This window comes from Trichechus manatus, unplaced genomic scaffold (assembly GCF_000243295.1).
Source record: "Trichechus manatus latirostris isolate Lorelei unplaced genomic scaffold, TriManLat1.0 scaffold00007, whole genome shotgun sequence".
In the NCBI taxonomy this organism is placed as follows: Eukaryota; Metazoa; Chordata; class Mammalia; order Sirenia; family Trichechidae; genus Trichechus; species Trichechus manatus.
Genome location: NW_004443943.1, coordinates 25,202,638 through 25,214,753, shown reverse-complemented (window position 1 = coordinate 25,214,753; position 12,116 = coordinate 25,202,638). Strand labels below are relative to the sequence as shown.

The 12,116-nt window shown below is 45.9% G+C and overlaps 1 protein-coding gene across 3 annotated transcripts in view; it reads left to right on the top strand.

Annotated features, from left to right (window-relative positions):
* Positions 1-12,116, top strand: part of HPSE2 (heparanase 2 (inactive)) — a 782,979-nt gene extending 770,863 nt beyond the window's left edge. Inside the window, exon 11 of one of the 3 annotated variants that reach the window (XM_004370016.1) lies at positions 11,508-12,116. In XM_004370016.1, the coding sequence (XP_004370073.1) occupies positions 11,508-11,673 (166 nt within the window). In that variant the 3' untranslated portion in view covers positions 11,674-12,116. The remainder of the gene's footprint in view (positions 1-11,507) is intronic. The other 2 variants (XM_004370015.1, XM_004370017.1) reach the window with 2 other exon arrangements.

Genomic DNA, 12,116 nt, shown 5'->3' with positions numbered 1-12,116 from the left:
GGAAAACAAAACAAGACAAAGAATAATAATAATAAAGCAGTTCTATTAAAATAGCAAAAATAGTCACTTTATTCTACTCAACAAACAACTTGCCCTTGAAAAGTTCACATCTTCCCTTTAAATTAAAAACTGTGGGCTTCTGACAGGGTACTCAGAAAGAGTAAGAAAAGCTCTTTTGATTCAAAGTAAGTTCAGAATGTAATGGTTAAAAAGGTATTTGATTCCTCTCCGCCCCCAGCTGCAAACATATTCCCACCCCTTCTCTAACCCATGGTTCTCAACCTTGGCTGCACTTTGGAATCACCTGGGGAGTTTTAAAAACCCCAATGCCCAAGCTGCACCCCGGACCAATTAAACCAGAATCTCTGGGCTGGGACCCAGGCACTAGTATTTTTAAAGCTCCCCAGGTGATTCAAATATGTGGCCATGGTTGAGCCTCACTGTCCCTCTGTAAAACACCGGAATAAGACGCCATCTGATTTGCATCCTTGATTTCCCCCAGATTATGTGCTTCATTCAGGCACCAAGCCATTTTGCCAAAGGTGTGAACATGCCCCGAGTCCCTGGGAGTTCTCTGACTGAGTAGAAGGAGGAGGGCTGGCTCCCAATGGTTCTATTGTTTGTTTTGTTTTAACTCCCAGATTAGTAATGTACAGATCACCGTGCAGATTAGAAGAGTATAAAATGCTTTTATATTTTACACTGACTTGACATTCTAAACCAAGATGGTTAGGAATCTAGGGTCTTCACTGTTACTTTCCAAGAGCTTTTCATTTGTTCTCAGCTCCAGAATGCATTTTCTTCCAGCTCACCCAGAGCAGCTAGATGGCTGTCTGCATAGCTCTTCATCAAGACTGCGCTACCCCCGCCTGCCTGGGGACCCTTCTTGCAGGCAGGGCTTTCCATTTTGTCCCAGATGACCAAGACAAACACTGGTAAAGGAACACTGTAGGGTAAAGCTAACATTTGATTCTGAACAAAGGGGCAGGGGAACAGAGTATGTGGGCAGTTCTGGTTGGACGAGAAGAAATTGCCCTTGTCCTCCCCTTCTCCACACCCTCCGGAGACTGTGGTTTGGGTGGTGGACACATGTATGCCCCAGGAACTGGAAAGTCCTAATTCTTCACCTCATCCCTATAGTCAGGCTGGGGCCCTGAATCAGTATTTCTTTGGCTGCCAAGTATCAGGAAGCCTGTGGCAGAATGAGGCTCATTCCAGACAAGGAGCCTGTAACACCAAACTGTGGACCAGCTGCCACACCCGCAGTCACTTTGCAGACTACCTCTTCCCTGCTTATCTTTTTCAATTATGATTCAGAGTCATCATACACTTTGCACTTTGACATCTATAGACCCTGGAACAGAGCTTGTGCTATCTGGAACATTTTTCCCCCCTTTTGGGGGTACACTAACCCACCTGATATTATAGGGAAAACTGTCAAAATCCAATAAAACTGAGATCTTTACCCTATTGGTTTAATATGTTTAAATAGGTATCCAAGGAGCCATGACCATATAGTAATAGAACTAACTTTAGGTGTGGATTATGGATTCTATCTTATACTCTTCTTACATATGGAAAACTTACATATGGAAATGCTCTCACCCATGCACACATGCATCTGCCCTCCTATCTGACTCCCTTCGTCCTGCCTGCAGACTCCTGTAAAGGGGATGCTTCATACCCCACCTTGCCTCTTCCAGCACCACACAATTATGGCTGGGCAAACCTGGTCCCTCCCCCAAGAGGATACACTCACACTGACAGAAGACAGACCACAAGAGCGGCAGATATATGAGGGTGGGAATGTAAGGAAGGGAGAGACAAATTCTGACACAGGGAATCTGAGAAGACCTTGGAGCTAAGGGGCATTGAGCAGGAGCCTGAAGGATGTGCCACGCTTCCAAGGAATGCTGCAGGAAAGGTGATTCCAAGCAATAGGATGAGCTTACTAAAGGTTTGGAGGTACAAAAATTCAAGGTACATTTTGTATGATGAGGGAGTGGCAAATCATTTCACGTGACTGGAGTATAAGATGCTTTGTGGCGTGAGGAGAAAGCCACAACGATCTACTGGGCCCAAACTGCAGAAGGCCTTGAAATCCAGGCCGAGAAGTGTGATTTTCTTTCTCTTCCTTCTTTTTGTGTAATGTGTTTATGACGATGTATCTGAACACATTTGCATGTTTCAGCGTTTTCTGTCTTCGAGGGCAAGGAATAAGTCTGTTATAATTGAATTTGTACAACAAAGAACCATAGGGATGTGAGTAATGCCCTTAAATGCCACTTGTGAATGTCGGTGACCATGGCAAGGGGATGGGAACACAGTTAAGCACATACTAAAGTCTCCATGGTTTTTATAGCTGGTCCCTATTGTGTCCTCCAGTTTCAGTGCTATATGCCTATGACATGGAGCTTTGAGATGATCACAGAATCCAATTTTCTTCCCAGACTTCCCCCAGATGATTCTCTTGTCTGTTGAGAATTAACAGTATCAGAATATAAATCCAGGTTCCTTAGCTGAGTTCTCATCTTGACTGCCAAGTGTGCTGAGTCATCTTAAGCCATTAGAAGCACATGGTAGAATTCTGTTATGGCTTGAACAATTCTTACACAGACTTGGATAAAACACAGACCAAAACATGCCCCCCAAACCTAACTACATACAAGAAATACTTACAGCTTTAACAACCTGCCTCTAAAATCCCCCGGCTCTGCTTGTATAAGGGAGAAATAGTGTTTTCTCTAGTCATTAATACAGAAATTAGATCAAAACTCCTCATTGTTTCAATAAGCCTCTCAGAGGGTAGGAAGAAGGGGAAAGGATCTTATCAGCCTCAAGTTTTCTCAGCGGCCAGGAACTTCACAGTGGTAAGGGGAACAGGAGGCTTTCTTCTTCTTTTCCTCTCTTCCCTTCCTGTCTCCGCGTAAGAGAGGAAGGGCTCCGAGTGACCCGAGGGCCAGTAAGAACTCGGAGACGTTGGTTGATGAGTAGAACTCAACAAACAGTAGTTGAACTGTCATAGGCAGGAAGACACTGCACCACGTTCTACTGAGAATTAAGAAATGAAAATAATTCAGTCTAGCAGGGAAATGACTGAAGCAAGCAGATAAAATAAGGTAGAGTGGGCGGGACCTACAAGGGAGGGGCAAGCAACGTGCCTCTCTTCCAGCTGGGGCTATCAGACAACGCCTTGTAGAGGAGGTACATCTGAGCCCCCTCGGGGGAAGAATAGAGTTTTTGACAGAGTCTAGTTGTGCAGAGGTTAAGAGCTTGGCTGTTAACCAGAAGGTCGGCAGTTCAAATCCACCAGCCGCTCGTTAGAAACCCTGTCCTATAGGGTCGCTATGAGTCAGAATCGACTCCATGGCAATGGGTTTTTTTTTTTTCATACCAGACTCCAGGTAGAAGGAAAAGCTTCAGGCCACACTTGAGGGGAAGTAGTCCTCCCCACCACCCCTGAGGAGTGGGACTGCCCCAGAGTATCCCTAGAGGGACGTGAGCATTTGCCCTAGCCGGGCATGTGGGACCAGGAGACAGTAGCCTGCAGCGGTCGCTCTTGACCAGCCCTCCTCAGCGCAGTAGTGCTCACTGCCGGGCATTGACTTCCTCCCTCAGCTGCCCCAGATGCTCAGTCTCCTCAGGCAGGGAGGGCAGCAAAGCCCCTCTGGCCTCAAACCCAGCTGGGCTCCCTCTCGGCTCTAACCTGGCTCTGACCTGACACATGCCAGCTTCCTAGCTCAGCCAGGGGTCCTCCACGGCCTCGGGCCTGTAAAGCGCACGCAGTTGCGCGGCCAGCAGGGTGGCCGGGGGCGGCCAGGGACCCGGGACCCGGGAGAACCGGGCACAGGGTCGCGCGGGCGCCGCCAGCCCCGCACCTGCGCCCGGAACCCCTCCTCTCTGCGCCCTGGCTGGGAAGGAATTGCAGCCTGGCTTCGCACGTTTTCTTAATATTAGGCAACATTCCAGGTGCGCCCCCTGCCAAGTGGACCGCAACGAAGTTTTTGTTGGAATTTGACTGATACTGTGGTTTGTTCCTCCGGGAGGCCAAGGGCAGGGCACATCTCCCGGCATTCCCGGACTGGGAGTGCGGGCTGTGGGGCAGCCGCCTCCGGCTTCCTGGGAGCCACCAAGCTGTCAGGCTTTCCCGGCCCCGTTGTGTAGAACAAGAGTGACCTCTAGTGGCGCAGGGGAAAGCACACTGGACCCGTATTGGAACTAGGAGGGTTGAGTAACCGCCCGGATGCACACATTCAGATTCTTACTCATTCTCTCTCTCTCCTTCCCTCCTTCTTCCTTCCTCTCTTTTATCATTTAACAAATCCAGAAATGAGACCAGACCTGCCCACTGACCTGTCCAGATCTGCACATTTAATGCTCAAGTCTCTGACCTTTCAGTCCAGTCTTTTCTTTCTGAGTTATAGTTCATCTATCCAGCTATTTATATCCAATACTTCTCCAGTACTACTGCTTTTATTGAGGGTCTGCCTTGTGAGCTGGTGGACAGAAGAGTGAAGGATGGATGTGACAGACACCTGGTCTCCCTCTCTAGTGGAGAGAGACAAGCCGTCAGCAGTTACAATACCCTGTGACGAGAAGCCCTGGGTGAAATGGTAGCACATTGGAAGCGCCTACCCTGACAGGAAGGACCAGTAGGAGTTAGGCAGAAGAAGGGAGCTGGAAGGAGGGGGAGGAGTGTGGAGAGGGCTCTGGGCAGAGGGAACAACTTGTAGAAAAGTCTGGAGATTAGAGAGAAGCTGGAGAATTGCAGCATAGAATAAAAGGAGGTGGTGGGTGGCGGGGAGCTGGAATGGACAGGAGCTAGAGCCAGCCTGTAGGAGGCTGGAGAAGTAGGTGAGGGCCTGCTTATGGGGCTCTTGTAAGGACAGTGTACTATGTCCTAAGATCAGCAGGGAGCCACTGAACATTTAGACAGGTAATGTAATGATCAGATTTCTGTCTGAGCAAGATGGCTCTGATTTTGGCATTAAACAGCCTCAGGGTAGCTGTGAGGCTATAGACTAGCTGCCTGAAAAATATTCAAGCCAGAAGGGACTTCAGGGTTCATCTGCTCTATTACCCCTCATCTTACAGGTGGAGAAACTGAGTCTGAGAGAAGGCAAATAACTTTCTCAAAGTGGTTAAAGCTGAACTGATTAATCCCTAAGTCCTGTCACCTCTCACTCAAGGCCCCAAAATATGCCGGCTGGACCCAGACACCAGCTCCCAAGGCTGCTCCCGAGAATGTACAGGCTTCCTCTGCCTTCGCTCCCACAAAAGTCCACCCGGGCCAAACTGGAGTCTAGCACATTGTCTCCGAGATTGCAAAAGGGCATGCACACTTACGCTTGCTTCCCTGAGACCTCAGAACAGTTGAAACCTTGCATACATATTCCTGGGTGTCAAGAGCCATGATAAGACAGAAGACTAGACATTGTGGACAGGTGGGGGGTGGGGGGAAGCGAGGGTGACCGGGCCAAGGGGCTCCCATGGAGACCTGGGGAGCAGAGGGCTTGACTTCAAATTGAGACATTGAATCCCTTTCAAATAGTGTGCAAAATAAAGAAAACAAGTTTAAGAATTGGAAAGTATCTCAGACTTTGTAAAAACAAATGGTGATAAAACACAGTTGTCCTCATATTTGGATAATTTAAATACTCTCAGCAGCTCAGGCAAGCTAGGGAATTAAGAGAAATAGTTCAACATAGGCTGGATCATTTAGCATTTGATTTGAAAAGCCATGGGCCAGTGAGGAGGTCCCAGATGTGATGGAAGTATGATAAGAAAGGTTTTCAAAGAAAGAAACGTGATCCTGGGGAGTACTATCTGGAATTGGAGAGACAAGAGGATTAGTGGAAAGAGGTGTCAAGAGGCCTGAATTTGAGACCTGTCTTAGCCACTTATTAGCTATGTGACCTTGCCCAGGCCACTTAACCTCTCTGACCCGTCTCAATAGTGAAGTTACAATAATAATAATACTTGTCCTTTGTACCTCACAGGGCTTTTTAGCAATCACATGAGGGGAGGGAGCCAGGTAGGACTATGGTTAAGGGTATCAGTGCAAATCTCAGCTCTGCTACTTACTGGCTGTGAAATTTAGGGGAGGTTTAGAAGCATTTAACCTTCAGTTTCCTCATCTGAAATACAGGGATGCTAACAGCTGCCTCAGTTGATTGTTGTAAAAGATTAAATGAGATAATAAAAATAAAACATAGCATGGTGCTCAATAACTGGTGATTTTTATCATTAATGTGATCTTTGCTAACTTACAAACTGTCCAATGCTACAAAAATGAAAGATTATTGTAATATTTCATGTGATATGACCTCCCTGGGTAATAGGATAAATACTAAAAGAAACATATAAGCAGGAAAAATAGAACAGAGGTGTTAAAGCACACAGTCCATCTTTACTAAGGACCTATGAGGACTCAAGGTCTAACAAAACCTTACTCACAAAATTAACTCATGTGGGCTTAGCTAAGAGATGGTCACATAGATCTTTTTTAAGGATGAAAAACACTAGGAGTGATCAATGGCCTCGCGTCAAGCTTGGATAAGCTATCTGGTGAGAGGCCATGAGAATCACTGATAATTCAAGTTTTGTCTAACATCTCCATGAGCCACTGAGAGGAAGAGTAATTGGCACGTTAATGAAATCTGTTAAGACTCTCAGTAAACCTCCAGGGAACTTCTTCAGAACTGGAGAAGCTCAACCCAGAGAGAACAGGAATAATGCAAAGGAACCTCAAAATTCTATTCACTTGTTCAGAAAACGTTAAATTAGTCCCTACTATGTGCCAAGCAAAGAGCCCTGTTGGCACAGTGGTTAAATGCTCACCTGCTAACCAAAAGGTTGGCTGCTGGAACCCACCAGTGACTCCTCAGTAAAAAGATGTAGCAGTCTGCTCCCATACAGATTACAGCCTTAGAAACCCTATGGGGCAGTTCTGCTTCATCCTATGGGGTCGCTATGAGTTGGAATCGATTCTCTGGCAACAGGTTTGGTTTTTTGGATGTGCCAAGCACCTTGTTAAGTACTGAGAATTCAGGGGCAAAAGATATGATCCCTTTCCTCAACGAGCTCACGTGAAGGATAAACCAAAATACCAAACCAGTTGCCATGGAGTCATTTTCAACTCATGGCAACCCTATGTGTTGCAGAATAGAACTGCGCTCCGTTTTCAAGGCTGTAAACTTTCGAAAGCAGATTGCCAGGCCTTTCTTCTGAAGCACCTCTGGGTGGGTTTGAACTGCCAACCTTTTGGTTAGTAGTCGAACGCTTAATCATTTGCTCCACCCAGAACTTCTCCAGAGAGGGATAAAGGCACTTGATTGTGATAAGGGCCATGGTACAGGTAAGTGTTGAGTGCTAAGGGCACCCAGAGGCAGGACTCCTAACCCAGCCCAAGGGTCAGAGAAGGCTCCCCAGAGGAGCCGACACCTGGGCTGACTCTGTAAGGATCCACCGCAGTTTGTCAGACAGAGAAGGAAGACCGGCTGTGTCCCAGTGAAAGTAGCAGCGTACACAAAGACTCAGAAGTGGAACTGCAAGTCATTTAATTCGGTCATGCTGGGACAAGGGGCCCAGCCTCTTCAAGTATGAAGTTTCCTTTTTAATGTCAACAAATACCATGGCCCTATGGCATTCTAGTAATTGTCCTTTTAAAAGCTATTTCTTAAAACAAGTGTATGATGCCTCCTCCCAAAACCTACTAGGGATTTTATAATAGTTTTTAATGAACTTATGCCTTATGCCTTATTAACCCCAACAATGTCTACTTACATTTACATCTGAAAAATAGATACTATACTTTTAAATGAAAAGTGTATATTTTAATCCCAACAGTATCTACTTACATTTTCATTTGAAAAAATGTTTATCTCATCTATGTGAAGTAAATGGAAAAAAGTCTATTTTTTCATTCTAAAACATTCTGTGCTCATGCATATAGTGAATAAATCCCTCCAATAACTGCAGTCTGAGCCCATACTCACAGCTAGGTATCTGTACCTATATACGGATAAAGGTATGTGTGTAGAGCTAAACGGATCCATGTATACATATAGAACGGGGCTGGCAGGACCTGAGACTGGAGAGGTAGCTGAGCTAGGCTTCATTGTTTATGTTAAAGTGTAAGGGGTAGGAGCTGTTGGAGGGTTTGAAGCAGTGCAGTGACAGCAACAGATGACTCTGTCAACAATGTGGAAACGAGGAGGAAGGCCAGGCCAGGGGTAAGGAGATAGATTAAGAGGCCTTTGCTGTAGACCAGGTAAGAGACCATAAAGTCCTGAGCTAAAATAGCAGCAGCCAGTGGAGGGAAAGGAGCAAATTTGAAAAACATGAAAAGGTAGAATTGATTTGTCTTAGATATGGGAATTGGGGAAGAAGTCTTGGATGACTCCCAGGTTTCTGGCTTGAGTAATTGGATAAATGGTGGTACTATCACAAAGATAATAAAGTCAGAGACAAGAGCAGATTTTGAGGGGAAGATTTTTTAATTTGGACATAGTGACTTTGAAGTTCTCGTAGGATATCCAAGTGGAGATGCTTAAGTTTAGAAGGATCTAGGCTAGAGATAGCGGTTTGGGAAGCATCAACACGTGGATATAACCCAAGTCATGGGTGTGGGTGATAGATAGCACACAGGGAGGAGCACTTAGCATGAGAAGAGAAGAGGTCCAAGGACAAAGCATCAGGAACTTCAGCATTTGAGAGACAGGTAGAGGGGTATAGTTCCCCCTCAAAAGGAAGCAACCTCCATAAAAGAAGGAAAATCTAGAGAGAGAGATATCAGGGGAGCCACGGGAAGAGAGAGTTTTCAGAAGGGTGCCATAAAGGTGGCAGTGCCACAGAGCACCCAGGTATAATAAGAGCTGAAAGGTTTATCCACCCATCACAGTAATGGAAATAACAATAACAATACCATCTCTTACTTATGTGGCTCTCTATGCTTTCCAAGTGCCTTCATTTCATTCTCACTACAACCTATATGGCATCTTATAGATGCAGAAACTTCAGGGCAGTGAGATTAAGCAACTTGTGAAAGGCATCTAGCAAGTTAGTGATTCGGCTCCTGAAATTAAGAGATTTCAGTCCAGAGTCTTGCCCATCCTCCCTGGGTTCCACCCACACCCGAGTTAGCTTGTTAACCACCCAAAAGGAAATCAGAATGGAGCCTGCGCCAGAATGACTATTTGTTAGCAGTATAGATTTTAAAAGCCTTGCTTATCACACTCTGTTTTGCACTTCCCAGAACCCAAAAACGTCAATACTCTGGGGTCATCTGAGTCTTAAAGGTCATTACTTAATTCCCCAGGGGAGAGTTTGCTCCTAATTCTGTAGAGAAGAGGGACCATTGAAGGTTTTCAGGCAGAGAAGTGGTATAAATTTGGGTGTGTACTGGAAAGATTAATCAGTGTTATTGAACTTGTATTTGGCTGTGCATATGTCAGATGAGTGGCTGTACACACCACCTAAACAAAATAATGAAAATACACTAAGAAGACTTATCTGGTCTCCTATGGCAACCGAACACCCTCTCTTCACCCTGCCTCCCACTCCAATGAGTAGGCTGTCTTCACCACAGAGGGCCATTTGCATTCAGAAGCAAAAACTCTCTGCATATTTGCTGAGGTCAACACTGATCTTTAGATCTTGATTCTTCCATCTCTGCAACCCCAGAGGCAGGCTGGCTTCATACTGGAGCCCCTACTCGTTTCTGACAAGACCAGCAATACCAACAACAGGAGGGGGCTGCTGCCCGTGGCCTGTCGGATCTGGACTCGGCCCAAACCTACCCGTGTGGGCCAGGCCTGGAGCTGCTTCTCTGCCTCGCTTTCCATTGGGAGCAATTTATGACACACTTATCTCTGGGACTTCACTTCTCTACTGGACATGGGTCTGATTATCTCTCCCTAAACCTATCTGTCATTCATCGCACAGAAGGAACACTAAACAAAGACCTCTGTATCTATTCATAACATTTGATCCCCTTTACAACTTTGATGAGGTCACCGCAATGTTACTGCAATGGAGGCTGGGCTAGCCCCAGAAACAGCCATCACTATGCCGTGCTGATTTTCTGAGGGTGACTCACAACCTTGTTTCCAGCTGGTAGCCTGGCTCTGGCCTTTTCTAAACCAAAAAACCAAACCCACTGCTATCGAGTTGATTCTGACTCAAAGTGACCCTGTAGGACAGAGTAGAACTGCCCCATAGGGTTTCCAAGGCTGTAAATCTTTACGGAAGCAGACTGCCACATCTTTCTCCCATGGAGCAGCTGGCGGGTTCAAACTGCCGACCTGTTGGTTAGCAGCCAAGTGCTTTAACCACTGCACCACCAGGGCTCCTGGCCTTTTCTACCGATCCATAAAACTGAGCTTCAACCTGGGTACATGGCTATACAAGTCACACCCCAGGCAGAAAAAGCCAGAAGTTATCTGGATTCTGTACCACAGGCCACAGGTGGGTGGCATTTTCCCTTGAATCCAGCCTAAGATGAGCTGTTTTCCTTCCCTCTAAGTTTGCTATGTATGTGGTCCTCCTTCCTTCACAGGGTTGAAAATGGCTAACTACATGGGAAGAATAAAAGAAAGCAAAGTAGCTGACTCGTGATCACAAATGCCTACTTTATCACCTATTTTTGTTGTGTTGCTAAGATGGAAACATCTGTTAAGTATTAAATATGAAAATTCATTCTTAGATTAGAAAAAGTAGAGTCGTTAGATATGTCTCTGTCCCCCTTAGAACAACCCTAGAGAGGTACCATAATGTCAGTTCTCTAATCTGTTGAATACATTATTAAGTATTGAATTAAATAGAAGATTTCTGAAATCATCAAGCCTATGCATCATTTGGAACCCCTGGGTGGTGTAAACAGTTAACACACTCAGCTGCTAACCAAAAGCTTGGAGGTTCAAGTCCACCCAGAGATGCCTCAGAAGAAAGGTCTGGTGATCTACTTCCTAAAAATCAGCCATTGGAAATCCTTGGCATTACAGTTCTACTCTAATATACATGGGATCACCATGAGTTGACATCTACTCAATGGCAACCAGTACTGGTATGCAATATTAGACAAGTAAAAACTCTAGACAGAAGAGTCAAGCTGGACTGCCTGTATGTTTTAAAAAGGGGCGGGGGCATGAAACTGCTTTCACAGAGACTTTTCACTTGTCTCAGCGATGTGTCTGTGAAACGAGACTACCTGTAGTCCAATCCTGGCTCCATACCTCCAAGCTGTATTTACCTTGGGCAAGTCACTTAACTACTCTATGAAAAATAGGAATAATACTAGTTCCTTACTTCAAGGGTTGTCAGGGTGATTGAATGAGTTATTAAGTGTAAAGCACCTAGATCAGAGCCTTGGGGAATAGTAAGTGTCAACAAGTGTCAGCTGTACACAGATCAGACAGACTAGCAGCAATCTGGGGCCACCCAGGCTTCGTTGTAATGGCTCCATTATAATGCAGTAATGAATCCCAACCTGTCTTTTCTCACTGTAGGTCAGTGCAGCTGAATGGCCAGCCCTTAGTGATGGTGGACGACGGGACCCTTCCAGAACTGAAGCCCCGCCCCCTGCGGGCTGGCCGGACACTGGTCATCCCTCCAGTCACCATGGGCTTTTATGTGGTCAAGAATGTCAATGCTTTGGCCTGCCGCTACCGATAAACCACCCTCACACCCACAAGCCACCAGTGGCCAGCTGGACTGCTTTCCACTTTTCTGCCCTAATAGTGTCCTTACTTTTCAGACATCTTCTTAGCGACAAACCCGTCTTTGATGCCTATCCTGCTGGAATCAACATAGACTTGCTCTCCAAAGAGACTAAATGTCAGAGTATGAGCTTAGCCTAGGTAGGTCACATCTACCCCAAAGGAAAATGTAGACATCATCTGTACCTGTATAAGGATGAAGGTATGTGTGTAGAGCTGTTTGTATCCATGTACATGCTCCATGAGAACAAGCTGACAGCGCATTCCCAGGACAAATCTTTCCAAACAACTCCCCTATGATCCTGGCCATGCAGCAATACAGCTACAAACCCCGAACTGTAGCCTCAGCAGGTGAGGAAGAAAAACCTGGGTGGACCTGTGAGAGCCCAATCTTCTTCC